Source organism: Melozone crissalis, unplaced genomic scaffold, assembly GCF_028551555.1.
Source record: "Melozone crissalis strain CALT ecotype California unplaced genomic scaffold, PUWL_Pcris_2 ptg000023l_1, whole genome shotgun sequence".
NCBI lineage: Eukaryota > Metazoa > Chordata > Aves > Passeriformes > Passerellidae > Melozone > Melozone crissalis.
Window position 1 is genome coordinate 29,720,603 of NW_026535801.1, and position 14,611 is coordinate 29,735,213.

General features: G+C 45.6%; 1 protein-coding gene across 1 annotated transcript in view; it reads left to right on the forward strand.

Annotated features, from left to right (window-relative positions):
* Positions 1-14,611, forward strand: part of GLI2 (GLI family zinc finger 2) — a 185,874-nt gene that overhangs the window by 137,225 nt on the left and 34,038 nt on the right. Inside the window, exons 4-5 of the mRNA XM_054277787.1 lie at positions 10,710-10,912; positions 12,588-12,779. Of these exons, the coding sequence (XP_054133762.1) occupies positions 10,710-10,912; positions 12,588-12,779 (395 nt within the window). The remainder of the gene's footprint in view (positions 1-10,709; positions 10,913-12,587; positions 12,780-14,611) is intronic.

The window sequence follows — 14,611 nt, forward strand, 5'->3', positions numbered from 1 at the left end:
TGTGCCTGCTCCTGCACCGCCTGATGTTGGTGGGTGCAGGATGGATTGGTGCAGACATCAGGGATTACTCTAAGAATGTTTTGTATGTAATTTTTACTGATTTTGGGAAGCATAGGGTCAGTGAGGGGTTTTCAAGCTATTACAGTTTGTGGCCTTCCTAAAAAATTTCTAGCAGAGTTGTTAAACATAGTATCATGAATTTGGCCTGAATAACAAGAGATTTGCAGAGATTTTTCGCTGTCTTTCACAGCCCCTAAAGGAGTTTTTAGTGCTTCCCAAGGGTTTTGCGAACCACAGGTTGAACAGCACTAGTGTAAACTTCCAGCAGTAAACAGCTGGGGAACATCAGATCCCTATTCTTTCCCTGATAAATGTGTTATATTTTCCTATGCCACTGAAAAACTGAAAGAATAGGAGAGCAGCTGTAGTCAATGACACCAGTGGATCTGGGAGCAAAGGAGTTTTGCAAGGAAGGCTCTTTGGGTGGTTACGTGGCAGATGAGATATGAAACACCTCATGTTTTTTTACCATGAGATGATGATTTGGGGCGCAGGGGAGGCATTCTGGCTCCTTTGAAGTATGTTCAAGTTGTACAGTGTGGTGAGCAGGACTGGGGTTTTATCACAGGACTGAGCTTCTGTTTATTGCTTTTACTTTCTCCTGCCATAGAGCCTTTCTCAGTCTTACATTGCAGGCATGCCAGTTGTTTGTTGCAACAAATTAGTTTTGTTGCAATTGGAGAGACTCTGCTTTCTTGGAATTTTTTGTGCTCAGCTTTTCTCTGTGAAAAATTAAACCCTAGTGGAATGCTGTCCAGATTTTAAAAAACCATTTATGTCTCATTCATGTTCATTTTCTTTCTAATGTTAAAAAAGCAAATAGAAATGGAAAAAAAGTGATAGGTTAAAAAGAAGAAATAAATGTTGAAGTGCTGATTTATTGTTAATTCTCTTATTTTGTACAGAAAGCTCCAGATACTTCAAGAGAAAAGCTTGTTTGGAATAAAAAGGGTTTATTCCCTACAGTCATATCAGTGAAAAACTTTTACCTAGTTCTGCTCTTCACCATATAATTGCTTGCTTTTCAACATCCTCGTTGCAAAGCAAAGGCTGGTTAGATCAGCCAGTCTGCTGGATCAGATCTTACATTACATCTTGAGCTCTTTGAGTGCCATTAGCATTTCCTTTTAGAAGTGAAGAAATATTGACAGTTTGGTAGGTTATCTCGCGTTTTACTGCACGTTAGGGCACTTCAAAGTCTTTATGTAGTGATGGGAACTGTCATGAAGTAGATGTGAAAAGGGCTTTTGGTCCAACTAAACCTGTCAGCAAAAAGATTTAGGGCAGATGGTTATTATTAGAAATCAATGTATTTATTATATATTGTTCAAGAATATTTCCCTTTGGAGGTTACTGTGAGTACTGTTGCTGTTTAAAATGTGTCAAATACCAGTAAAATTAATTCCTGCAGAAAACCCAGGGAGCCCCAACCAAAAGCTTTGTTATTATGGAAAGGCATGTCTCTTACTCCTTTGTGCTGTGATGCACCAGAGGCAGGTAGGCACACAGTACACCAGCAGAATCCCTGGCATGTGTCTGTGTGTGTGAGAGATGCATTTCTGCACAGCTATCACAATCACCTTTATGTACTGACAGAGCTCCTCTGTCTGCTGTGTCTGGAAAGGCTCTGTAGAGATCTGTGCTGTACCTGTTCCCATTTTGTTATTTTCCCCTTTGTAAACTATGGGGTTTGGTTACTTCCAGTTAGTTACAGCAGCTTACTGCTGCTTAGGGCAAGTGTGTCATTTTTCTAAGGCTTGAACACCAATGGTTTTCTCCTGTACTTTAGTAAAGAGAAGCAGGATATTTCAGAGTTTTGTAATTAATTGGATGTAGGTTTTCCTTCCTTAGTGTCTTGTTCAGCTATAGGTTTTAAGTTATAGGACCTTGGATTATGGGAAGAGGACATTCCCAACAGAAAAAGAAGCATATTAGCAGAAACATTAATGCTGGAAGTCGTTGTCCTGGAACAAAGATTCATTTTCCATTCACCCCGTGATTTACAGCACATTCCAACCAAGTGATTTGGCTATGGTCTTCTGGCATAACATTGTTTGCCCTTTCCCTGACATTTTGCATATAAAGAAAAGTTATGAGCTTCTTGGGCATTCAAGGTACCAGGAAATGCAGGAGTCTTACCTAATTTGTTAACATGAAATTATAGATGTCAGACACAGACTCTGTTAGTTAACGTTGGTTAGAGTAATGCTGCAGCCGGTTGATTGTATTACAGTCATGATGAAGAGGAATGGTCTTTTTTTGCTTTTCTGGGATATGACAGGTATGGAGCCAAGGCAGATTTAAAGTGTAATGAATGAATAAGCATTTTTTGTGGTTTGCCTGACTCTTCCATGAGCCCTGTTGTCGTGGTCTTGCTGCCACTGTCCTTATCTCTCCTCAATGGGTTAGTGCTGGCATAACATGGAAACAGAGTTTCCCAAAGTAGTATAGGAATTGTCTTTTAAATGCTAAACCCTTCCGTAGCACTTGAATGTTATAACCTTTTAAGGGAGAGAAGCCTCCACCCAAAAGTAGCATAGGAAGAAGACACTGGGCAGGGATTCAAAAACTCAGATTTCTTCCCCACAAACATGCACTTCCATTTGTTTTCCCAAGATCAATTTCTTCACAGCTACAAGCAAAGTATTCACTTGAAAGTGCTAATATCCTCAACATGTGTCCCAAGGGAAAACAATGAAATGCAGAGAAATGGCTGTGTCACATCTGACACATCTCTCTGACACCCGTTTCCCACATCCCCACACCAGTGTTGGCTCCTCTCAGATCTCCCTCAGCTCTGCCATCAGGATCTGGTCTGTGTCTACACCTCTCCCCGTCTTTTTCCCCACCGATTCCCACCTGGCTTGCTCCTTCAGTCAGCCATGCCACAGCCCAGCCTTCATCCCCTCCCCACCCTGACCCTGCAGCGTTTTGACACCCCAGCTCTCAAAATTTGTGGCTCCTGGAATCAAGTTCTCATGCATGGTGGTTTCAACGTGAAGCTTACATGCCTCCAGGCTTCCACTGCTCCTTAGGTTTGCTTCCTTTCACTGGCTCCTACACTTCTATTCATGCTTTCCTTCATGCCTTTTCTCTCACTTTTCTTCCTTCTCTCCCCCTCAGCTACCTTCCTTGAAGTTTCCCTTCTTAAAATACGCTTCTTCTCTGAAGGCTTTCATCATTAATCTCTCAAGAAACTATCTTAGAGCCTCATCTGCTGTGCTTTGATTTATTCGTTGTGCAGTTTTTTTGGTAAGTATCTCACAGGAACTGAGCTGGTCATCCTTCTACCTCCATTCCTAAAGGAAAGCTTGTGTGAAAAGGTGGGCTTTCAGAACTTAAATTAAAAGATCATGTAAGTAAGATAATTAGATTAAAAAAAGGATATTAGGATCTGAAACAGAATGTTTACTTGCTTTGATGTGCTTTTGGAACATATGTCTGCACAGTGGGTTGTGTGGCTGATTAAGTATAAAACAATCCGAGAAAAAATCACCACTATTAAGCTTAAATCAAAGATCTCTCCCTAAGACACTAATTTGATTTGGGTTTGAAGGTCCCATATCAACCCTAATTTCTACCTTTGATGTCTTGCTTCTTTGTGTGTTGTATAATGGAGGGCAACCTTACTTATAAAAATTAGAGGTTTTCTTCCATTTTAAAAGTAAATATTGTTACTGTTGTTGTGTTGCAGTTGTGACTACAAATGTCAGCCAATACTAGACCCTTGTGATAAATGCAGCGCAAATGCAAAGAGATACCATATGTGGTCAGGAGAGTTTTTAATCTGAGAACCAATCCCTGTGCTCAGGTTCCCAACTTTGCTCTCTCCAAAAGTTGTCCCTGTCCCCACTGAGGCTGCCAATAACCTGTGAGCTTAAAATCGTTGTTAACTTATGGTGAAACTTAGATGAAAAAAGGTTTCAAGCTCTAAACCAAAACAGTTTTGATTTCATTATTAAAAAATTATATATATCAGGTGAAATCAAATAGGTTGTTTGATTTGTTCTTGGATTTAGATATTTTAGGTATAGGATTGAAGTCAGGTATGTTTGACTGTGGAATCATCCTTCAAAAGGAAAAATGAAAGATATTTACCACTGTTTTTTTCTACTTTTGTAACAAAAACTTATTTTTCTTACCTGGAACAAGTATTTTAAATTACTCACATGCTGGAAGTAGCATTAAGTCTAAGGCATGGAAAAAATAATCATGTAAAGAAATTGTACCTGCCTTATATTACAATACTGTGTAGATGAAAATCATAGGAGTTGTGTTGGAGACGTGTTCTTGTTGCTCCTCCCATTGGTGGCAGAGTTGTCTTTGATTTCAGTAGTACAAGATTAGACTGAAGGCATGACAGCTACCATTGCCAGTGGTTGTGGTGTGGGATTTTCATAGTGTCTACCTAAATCCTTCTCAAAGCGCTGCCCAAACCACAAATTCACAAATAAGAGATGTCATATTCAGAGTTTTTTATCTGTTAAGGCCCAATGGAATTACCACAGTTACCTGATCTGGCAAATGCAACGCTGGCCATAGGATTTCCCTCTTTAATTTCTACTGTGGGAGAAATTACTATTTCCTTCTATTAAAACTCCAAACCTTGCTGTTCACTTAAAGCTCATCTTTTTAAAAAGCATCTGGTTTTGTCATACAGTCTTGTTGCAATGCTGAATTTAGCAATTCCATCTATAAACCCATCTAATGGGAAGTTACCCGTGTTGATAAAAATATCTTTTAAAATCAATATTTTATTGTTATAAACCTTTTATTACTATTACTATTACTTTTATGCTTCCTTTTTTTGCTCAAAGACATGTTTGAGGGGAAAAGAGAAAATACGAGCTCCATGAAGCACATACCCATTAAATTTCTGCAGAAAAGCTGTAACAATTTTTGTTCAGCTTCACAATCTCTATAACATTTTATAAGTGAGGGCATTAACTGCTGAATTAGCTGTGGTAGCTCTGATTTTCTGTATATTCCTCTTTGTGAGTATGAAAAAAAATATTAACCTTATTTTAGAGCTCAGAAATAGAGGGGAAAAAAATATTACTTGTGTATCCCGATGGAGCAGGGGCTGGGAGGTAGCAGTGATGTCTCTGGAGTCCCCATCTCGATCTCTTTGTAGAGGGACACAGAGGCCGGCTCTCCAAGTTGATAGTCTTATATTCGATCATCAGGTCACTTTACTGGGTAATTATCAACTTGTTGCAGTGCTGGGAAAGCTGGGAAGAGCGAGTGATTCCCCATCGCCTCATTACCGGCGATCCCTGGAGCGGCTGCGGAGAGGCGGCTGCGAGGCAGCTCTGTGCCGCTCCTGCAGCATCCTCTGCTCTCCGAGCTGAAAACACGGCAGGGAGGGAAATCTGTGAGAATGGTCAAATGCCATGTGAATTTGATAGTCGTGGCCCAGGTTTGACCTCTGGAAGTTACCTTGTTTTGAGGGACCTCGTGGGGTTTGATCCTCAGGGTACCGCACAACTGCTGCGACCTCTCGCCCTTCCTGTTGTAAGGGACTTTAAATCAGAAATAAACAGAGGTGAAGCTGAGGGGCTGCTGAGAGCTGTTTAGACTGAAGCATTTAGCATGAATCCTGGGGCATTTTAGGTTTCCTGTTGAATACAGCTCTGGCATCCCATCCATACAGTGTCTGCCATGAGAGCAGTCCATTTTTCAGTTGTCTTTATGGCTTTCCTCCTTCAGGCTAAAGGTGGTGTTCTGGGTACACAGCACTTGGAGAAACAGGCTAGGAAGTTTTATGTAAAACAAATTGAAAGGAAGTTTTGGGATTTAAAAGTGGGGTTTAAAAATTATTGTTGCCTTTAAAAGCTTTTTTTAAATAGCAAAACTTTACCAGAGTATGATACCCCTCCCCATGAGTAATTCTGTTCCTTGCTTCTATGTCTGTTTAGCAGCTATGAGTTTCTTTATTGTAGAGCAAAACAATTGCCTTCAAGTGTCCATATTCCATTAAGCATATGGAAAAGTATTCAGCCTTTTGTTTTCTGCAGAATGAATTTATTTGTCACATAAGTATTAATTTAGACTAGTCATGGAACATTAGTGCTTGGTAATTGTCCACATTTTTCTGGGGTTTATTTAACTGATGGAGATTATTTCAGAAATGTGCAACTTCTTTAACTGTTACATTCATTGCTGAGTGCCCCTTGCAGAGGCTGCAGGCTCACAGCAGTGGCAAGATGTTGCCTCATTTTTGTCACACAAGATTTTAGGATTGCTGATGCATGTCCACTGAGGGAGAGCGGGAAAAAGTCACCCCAAGGCCCTTTTCATAGCAGCCAACACTGGTTTTGCCAGTTCCAGAGGTTTTCCCTTCCCAGGAGCCCAGCCCAATTCCTCAGAGAGGATGCTGCTCCTGTGCCATGGGACCACAAGGCTTCTGTCTCAGCACTGCATCCAGCAGCAGCATCAAAGACAAGCACCTGCCAGGCTCCAAGGCACACACAGGAGAATGGTGCTCTGCCTCACTGAAAACCACAGGCTGAGGTTTCCTTGCCTTGGTTCTCAAAGGAAACTGCCAGCTCCTTCCCCCAGACTTTGGGATGAGACTGCAGTGCTTCAGATGAGCTGTCACTCCTTTCAGCAAAACCCAAGAGGCGAGGAAATTAAGCAGATCTCTTTTCCTCCATGAAGGACTGTTACAGAGTGACAAGCTCCTAGGAAACCACCAGAAGTCTCCCAGTGTCCCACAGGCAGTGTGTATCTTGTCTCAGATGCTGGTATCTCTCCTTTTGCTGATGGTGTTTCTCTGTTGTCAGGTGTTACCACAGCCCCACAGTTCTGCTCCTCAGGCAGCTGAAGACTGGTAAATTGTGCCAGGATTTCTGTTCTCCCAGAAGGGTCATCCACTGCACTGGTGAAGACCTGCTCTGTAAAGCCTTTAGTAGCTTGTATGCCCCCAGCACCACCATGAGGCCCTGCAGCTTTTAGGTGGCATCAGGTGATGTCTCCCTCTGTTAAAGAGCAGCAAAGGAAAAGCCTCTCCTGGGTGGGGGAGGAAATGAATCCAGGCTCACGTGCTTCGTCAGAGATGCAAATTGCTCTGCAAATCCTGAGCATTAATTATAGAGCTTGGGCTTCTTGTGGGAGCCACAGGGAAAACAGGCCCCTGGCTCACATTAAATTTAATGGTGTTTGGACACCCAATTCCCTTAGCCTATTTGAAAACCAGAATCCCACTTTCTCCAGATATATATGTGGTCAGGTGAAATCCCTCATCCCACTGCAGACAGCAACATTTTTACAGCATTGTGTTCAGCAAAGCCAGGAGCTTTCCCTCTGGTGGTGGGGTGTTTTCCGCATGCTATCTGTGAGATCCAGGAAAGAGATGGGGAGTGACATGGCTAGCAGAGGTCTGGACAGAGAGCTCTATGGACAGGCTGAAGAACACAGCTCTGGCACCATGTTTTCATTGCATGGGGTGATTCACCACACCAAGCTGAAGGATGTCCCACTGCAGGGTCTGGGGCATGGGCATGGAGAGCCCTGCATGCCCTGGATGTGAGCAGGACATGGGGACAGAGCTGCCTTGCCCCTGCACTGCTTCATCTCTCATCCACTGCCTCTAAAGAGCAGGATGTGATGGCCTCCTCTGCAAGGAGCAGACCTTTGCGGATACAGCTGCCTCTCCCCGTGTAGTTGCAGTGCCAATGTGATGGCTCAGTGTGGGATGAAACAATGCAGTTGGGAAAAAGCGGGGAAAAAAATCAAACCTTTGGGGAGTTAGGAGCAGAGGATGCCGCTGGCTCAGTGAGTTCCTAGGAGGCAGCTCCTGGAAGCTACATTATTTTGCAACATGCTGCACTGTGGGATGTTGTTTTGCTAGAATTGTAGATGTACAACAGCGAGAGGTGATCTCTGCCTGGGAGGGCTCACAGGAGCCAGATCTTGATGGGAGTATGGCTGTCCTAGTCCACAGACGGACCAGTGAGCAAGGACAGGCTTTAAGCAGAGCCATAAGGAGCTGCCTACTCTCCAGCCCAGTCTTTGTGCACTGTGCACTTTGAGGGCCAACCTCATGCTCAAACACCAGCTGCGTTTCCAGCTGCATGCATTTTGGGGAAATTCTTGATCTTTTTCCCAGTGTTACCTCTTTGTTCAGGGTGGAGTTTTCCTGTTCTGAGGGACTCCAGCATTTCTGCCTAATTTAGCACAGAGAAAATGAACAGCAAACCCTTCATATTGTTATACGCATTTTAGATGTCGGCCTCACAGTTTGATCAGCAGAGGCTCCAAAGGCTCGTAAACCTGGTAATACATAGTTCCAGGACTGCATCAAAGAAGTTCACAACCCTTTTGGGAGAAGCTGTGAGTACTGATGAAAGAGGGAACTTATTGTATATGTAAGAAAACCTCTTTCATGGCTTATGTATTAAGGCAGGCTCTGTGGCCCAGGGAAGATTGGGGCTGCTTTTAATTTACATCGCCCCTCACTTATATTAAGTCTTCGTCAGAAGAAAAATTAGTCAGATGTTTTCTTAATGACATCATTTTTTTTAATCCTGTTTCATTTTTTCCAGATGAGGCGGTGGAGATTATTAGAAATGAATTGAAACTAAATCTGGAACAGAGACTTTGATTCACTTCTCCCTCCTCCCCAGTAGAAATAAATTGGTCGGCTCCGTGCTCGGATGCCTTTATTAGCAGCCTCGACAGAAAGCAGCCCCAGCGGCCTCAGTGCAGCTTCCTGAGCTCGCTGCCGCCGCGGCTGACGTCATGGCGAGAGGCACCGGGGAGTGACTCTGGTCACCCCATAATTTTGGTAATGGAAGGCCATGGCAACACAGGTGGGGAGGTTGTGAGGGCTAAAATAGCCATGCCATCATCAGTTTGTCTTTCAGTGTCAGGAAAGAAAACAGGGTCGATGCTGGTGGGTGTTACTCTGGCAAAACCCCGACCTGGCTCTGATGAGCCACCTGTTTTGGTGGCTGTGCATCTCCACAAAGCCTTTGTGTGTGACAGGTTTTCACTGCCTGGTATTTCACACCACCGAGCCACAGAGTGCATTGCTACAGGAAAGTACTTTGAGCTATAAATATTTCAGAAGGCATTTAATTTACTACCCATCAGCAGAAAGTGTTCAAAAAGCCACAAGGTTTACTAATTTATCAGAAAGACAGAGAAACACATAGAAGATCAAACAAAGACAAACATGCTTCTTAAATTGCTGAATAAGTCTGCAAAGCTTATATTACATTTCTGTGTGGTTTTGTTGATATGCAAGTATTACAAATAAATTAAAATGCACGTGAACTGTTGATAAGGCAGGGTGTGACTGAGATCCTGAGGTGCTGGTGGCGTGTTGAAACTGCTCAGACCATCGTGTTTGTGGTTGTCTGTGGATGGAGAGACAAATCTTACACGCACTCACTAATGGCATATTTGGATAGTCTTAGTGGAGGGCCTTTGTAGTACCCTCCCTTAGATCAGCCCAGATCCCAGATCCCTGACCTCCAAATCCCTGTTGTCTTCTGTGCTCAGGGTGCAGCCCCATGGGGTGCACATCCATCTCCCTCAGCTTTGCCAGAGCACCCAGTCAGGGACAAATGCTGTCCCTGCTGTGACCTGTGTCTCAACACCAGCTCTGCTTCCAGCCGTCTATGAGTACAGAGAGATCTAATACAAAGCAGATTTTGCTCTTTTGTTTTGCCTAATGTCAGCTCTGCCTCCTTTGGTGTCTAGCTCAGATTTTCTGCTTCTCAGGTCAGGGTGTGTAACTTTTTCTCCTTTGCACCCTCTGTGGTTTGTCTAAGAGGCTGGAGGGTACAGTAGGGCACGTGTCTGGGAGAAGTCTGCAGACTTTCTCTTCCATCCTTGTTCACCCTTCAAAAAACTGCTTAAGTGCTAAAGCATGCATGTGACATTTTTTTGTTACCTGCTGAATCCCTCAGTATTTACTGACTTTATTCTCAGGTAGCACTTGGCCTGGGGAAGATCTGAGGGATTTGAGAGAGGCGGCCCCCAGAAAGCATGCAGTAAAACCTCTCATGAACTTTTGCCCTCTGAACCGTACCACCGACCTGTCAAGGAGGTTTGTGCTGGCCATGATGGACAGCAGGAGGTGGGGCTGCTGCACCAGCAGAGACCAAGCCACACGTGCTGGGCTGAGCAAAGCACGGCCCAACATCACATAAGTTCTCCTTGCAGCGTTTCCATCCTTGCACACACTGCCCTGTCTAGGGCTTTCTGCACATGGCAGCACTAAACATCTGGATATCCAGGGACAGCAAGGAACTTGCACACCCCAAGTTTGCCTCAAATATCATTGTGTGGCCAGCCTCCCTGTGCAAGGAGATGGGGTGGGATCTCTAGCACAGGGTGTGTTCCATGCCTCCTCTATGTGCAGTCACTGCCTAAAGCAGCTCATGCCCCTTTCCACAGCAGCTCAGTTGGGGTGAGCCGGCCTTGCACAAATACATATTTAGTGCAGTACTGGTGCATGTCCACAGGAAGCTTGGGAACTTCAGACTCTGTGTATGCCAAGAAGAGAGGATTGTCCCATGACATGCTTGAACTCCTCTCTTGTGGGCAAAGGTGGTGGGGCAGGACAGAGAGGGGTGGCAAGCAGTTGTGCCTGCTCGGGGTGGCTGTGAGTGACAGCGTGTCTCTGTTTTCCTCCCCAGGCCTCCTCCTCTGAGCGGCAGCCCTGTCATCTCTGACATCTCCCTCATCCGCCTGTCTCCGCACCCTGCCGGGCCCGGAGACTCTCCCTTCAGCCCCCCTCACCCCTACGTGGCACCCCACATGGAGCACTACCTCCGCTCTGTGCACAGCAGCCCCACGCTCTCCGTCATCTCCGCTGCCAGGGGCCTCAGCCCTGCCGACGGTAAGACACTCTGCTACTGGTACTGCAGCGATTTTGTAGCTCACCAGGACTGAAATTCCCTAAAACCCGGGGATTTACAGCTGCAAAGACTCCGCAGCTGCTCTCTGAAGTGGGAGGGCTGTCTCTTTTTCTTTTTGTTGGTTTTTTTCTTCCCCCTTTAACTACACATTTGTTTTGCATCATCGCACTGAGAAAGCAGAGCGTGAGAATAGCTATTACTGCTGGATCATATTATAAATATTTTGCTTAAAGTACGTTCCTTTCTGCAGCGCTCTCTTTCTCTCTTAGGAGCTTCCCTGTTCTTATGTCTCTGCTGGGACCCAGCTTTCCCCAGAGGGTCACAGTTGTTCTGGCTGCCTGGCCTGGCTGAGACTGATGTTACAGAGGAGACAAGGCCAGCTGGGTTATCCCCTGTTGGCTTTGTGTCTGGGGTCAATGTGGCTGCTGAGTGAAGGCAAGGGGCCATGCTTTCTTCCTCCTTATTCCTGAGCTGCTCTGCAGCAACCCTCAGGGAAGGCAAGGATATGTGTGGAGTTGGTGCTGGGTGCAGGCAGAGGTGATCATGTTCTCTGAGCCCTATCAGACCCCATGTTGGGGAGCTGGGGACATCCAACAGGGAAAGGGGAAAATACACAACACTGCTTTCACTTGGCAAGGTGTAAGTCATGCCTTACCTCATCAGAAGAGCTTCATTACACAGTTGCAGGTGGCTGGCTCAGTGCCCAGGGAATAGCTGGGGACCTGGTCTCTGCATGCCCAGCAAATCCCAACATCCCTTGGCTCCCAAGCTGCTGCAGGGGCCAGCGGCCCTTCAACACTGCAAAGCAAAGTGCACCAGAGAGCAACAAGGACCCTGGATTAGTGTCTGGCAGCATAAAACTGTCTTGTATAGCTAAAACAACATCACTATAGTGATGGGGACATGCATATGTCTTCTTCTTCCCTCCCCTTGAAACATCATTCCAACTCTCAGACACCCGCCAGAGAGAGTCTGATGGCTTGTGTGTGTTTGTGTGTGTTCTGCCCTGTCCTCTCCTTCCAAAACCAGTTTCATTGTTTGCTGTGGAAGAAAGGCATTGCGTTTTGGGTTGCTTTTCTTTTCCTCCTTTTTTTTCCTTTTTTTTTCTCCCCTTGTTTAAGGTGGTGGTAAATAAGTTAATGGGGCAAGCGGGTGGGGAGGCAGGTTTGAAAAATTACAGCTGGGAGAAAGTGAGTGTAATTGGCTTTGGCAGCCAAAATGGTTTTATGCTGCCAGACACTAAACCTAGTTCTATGCATTAGACCTTGGCTTTAATTTCCTCACGCTGCTATCGGGAACTGGGCTGCATTTGTCTTTCCTTCCTAATAGGCAGGGATGTTAATGCTGACAGGGTTACTGCTGTCGGCAGCCTGGGCCCTCTCCCCCCTCCCAGGGGTGCTGGCTGCGTCCGAACGGGAGGATTATTAGAAGGGGGAACGAGAGATTGTTTATAAATTTGCGGAAATGGAGGAATGCAGAGGCCCCAGCCTGGTCTCCTTTGTCCACAGAAGCACGCCCAAGCGCACGTCACGCGCGGAGCCGTGCGCATGGGGCTGCCGGGGGGCGCGGGGGGAGCCGGGGCCGCCAGCTCCAGGGTCTAACACTGCACTGGGAACCTTCTCCCCATGTTTCTCTCCTCGCCCGCGGCTCCAACAGTGGCTCACGAGCACCTGAAGGAACGAGGCCTCTTTGGGCTGCCCCCGCCACCACCGGGAGCCAACCCTGCTGACTACTACCACCAAATGACGCTGATGGCCGGCCACCCAAACCCCTACGGGGACCTCCTCATGCAGGGCGGGGGAGCAGCCAGCACAGCCCACCTCCACGATTACCTCAGCCCTGTCGATGGTGAGTAGCAGCTTGGGTTTTTCCTGGCATGGCTGAAATTTTGGGATAGATGGATGGGACTGCCCTCCAGGTGGAGGTTGCTGAGTGTGGTCACTCAGCCCTGCTGGAACCTTTGGGTGCCGCACTATTTTTTTGGCTTAAAAGGTCACCTCCTTCCATAGATATATATATATATATATAAAATATACATAAACTAAAATAGGTATGTTCTGCTCTCTTAGGGAGGATGGCATGGCTGCAGCATGGGTAGGAGATGGGCTGGTCCAGCAAGCTGGGCATTGCTGCTGTCCTGCTGCATTGACCATGGGTGACCAGAGCGTGCCTGGGGATGAGCTGCATCTCTAGCTCCCCATCCCACCTTGTATTTTGCCTGCTTGGTGTCTGGGGTGAAGTTGGGCCATGTGCATGCAAAGCTGTGCTAGGCACAGTGGACATCTCATGTTGGTTAGGACCTCTCAGGTCCACAAGGAGAGAAAATATCTGAATGGGGAGACACAGTGGAAAGAATAAAATAGTACTTTGAGCAAGGAAATTTAAAAAAGCAGGAATGTGGTATTTGTGATAGCCTTGTGTGTTATAAACTCAGAAAACTCTCTCTCCTGGCTACATGAAGAAGAAACAGAGTCATGTTAGGCACTGTAGTGCTGAGTCACCCCTGTGGCCTGTCTGCTGCCCTGGGAAGAGTCTGTCTGGAAGCATATATGAGGTCCAAATGATTTTTAGAGCCGTTAGAAATGCCTTTCACTTCATGCTACATCTTGCAAGAACTGGGTTGTACAGATATTACAGAGGGCAGTTTGAGGATTATTTCTGCTGCAAGAAGGAGAAATCTCAGCTCAACTTTCAGATTCAGCGTCTGTTTCCTGGGATGTCTTCCGATTTGCCTGTGGACCATTACAAGTTTTGGAGTGGGGATCTGCATCATTTCATTACCGCTTCAAAGTTTCTGTTGTTGAGCTTTTAAGATGAAAGACTTTGTGGTCTTTCTGCTTCATAGAGTGACTGGTTTAGAATGATAAAAGCTGTTCTGGCTTTTCAGTGATGGGAGTTTACAGATACTTTTAATGGAAAAACAGCTTCTCATCTGTGGCTGCTGTGGAAGTTTTACCTGAGCAGTCATTTTGTGCTGCCAATTCCTAGATTAATTTGGAACCTGGATCCCAGTCAGAGAGAGCACAAGCTCCTTGGTACCATCCTGCCCTCTAACACCCAAAATATATCTCAGGCTTCACTGCTGCAAAGCAGCTGGTCAGTAAGACTGCTCTGTATTCTCTCCCAAGGGTTAATGCCTCTGGTTATAGCAGATGGGTGCAAACGAGCCCTGCCAAGTTCTCCTCGGGCTCATGAGCAAGACTCCTTCCTCCTTGCCTCCTTATTAGTCCATCTCTGACCAGCAGTGCCTCACTGAAGTGCCAGATAAACAACCAGTGAGGGAAGCAAACACGACTGTTTTCATGGTGGTACAGGCTGGCTCCCAGCACACCAAAATGCTCATCCTGTAGTTTGCTGAAGATCAATCTTTATCTGAGGTACTGAGATACTCCCCTTGGCAGAAGACTCTCATATTGTTTGCCTTCTCCTGAAAACAGCTCTATGGTGAATCATGTATCAAAGGTCTCAGTTTCCTGCAGCCAAGCTCATAACCATGATTCACTGCAGAGCCAGGGCTCACCAAGAATTTATTATGATCTTTGTAAAAAGCTTTGTTGGTGATTAACTGGAAAGCCTTTTCTGGGCCTTCTCGTGGGTTCTGCATGAGATGGAAACTTTCAAACATTATGAGAATGTGGCACTGCTTTTTAAGAATGTGTAAAGGAGCACCAGTCCAGTAC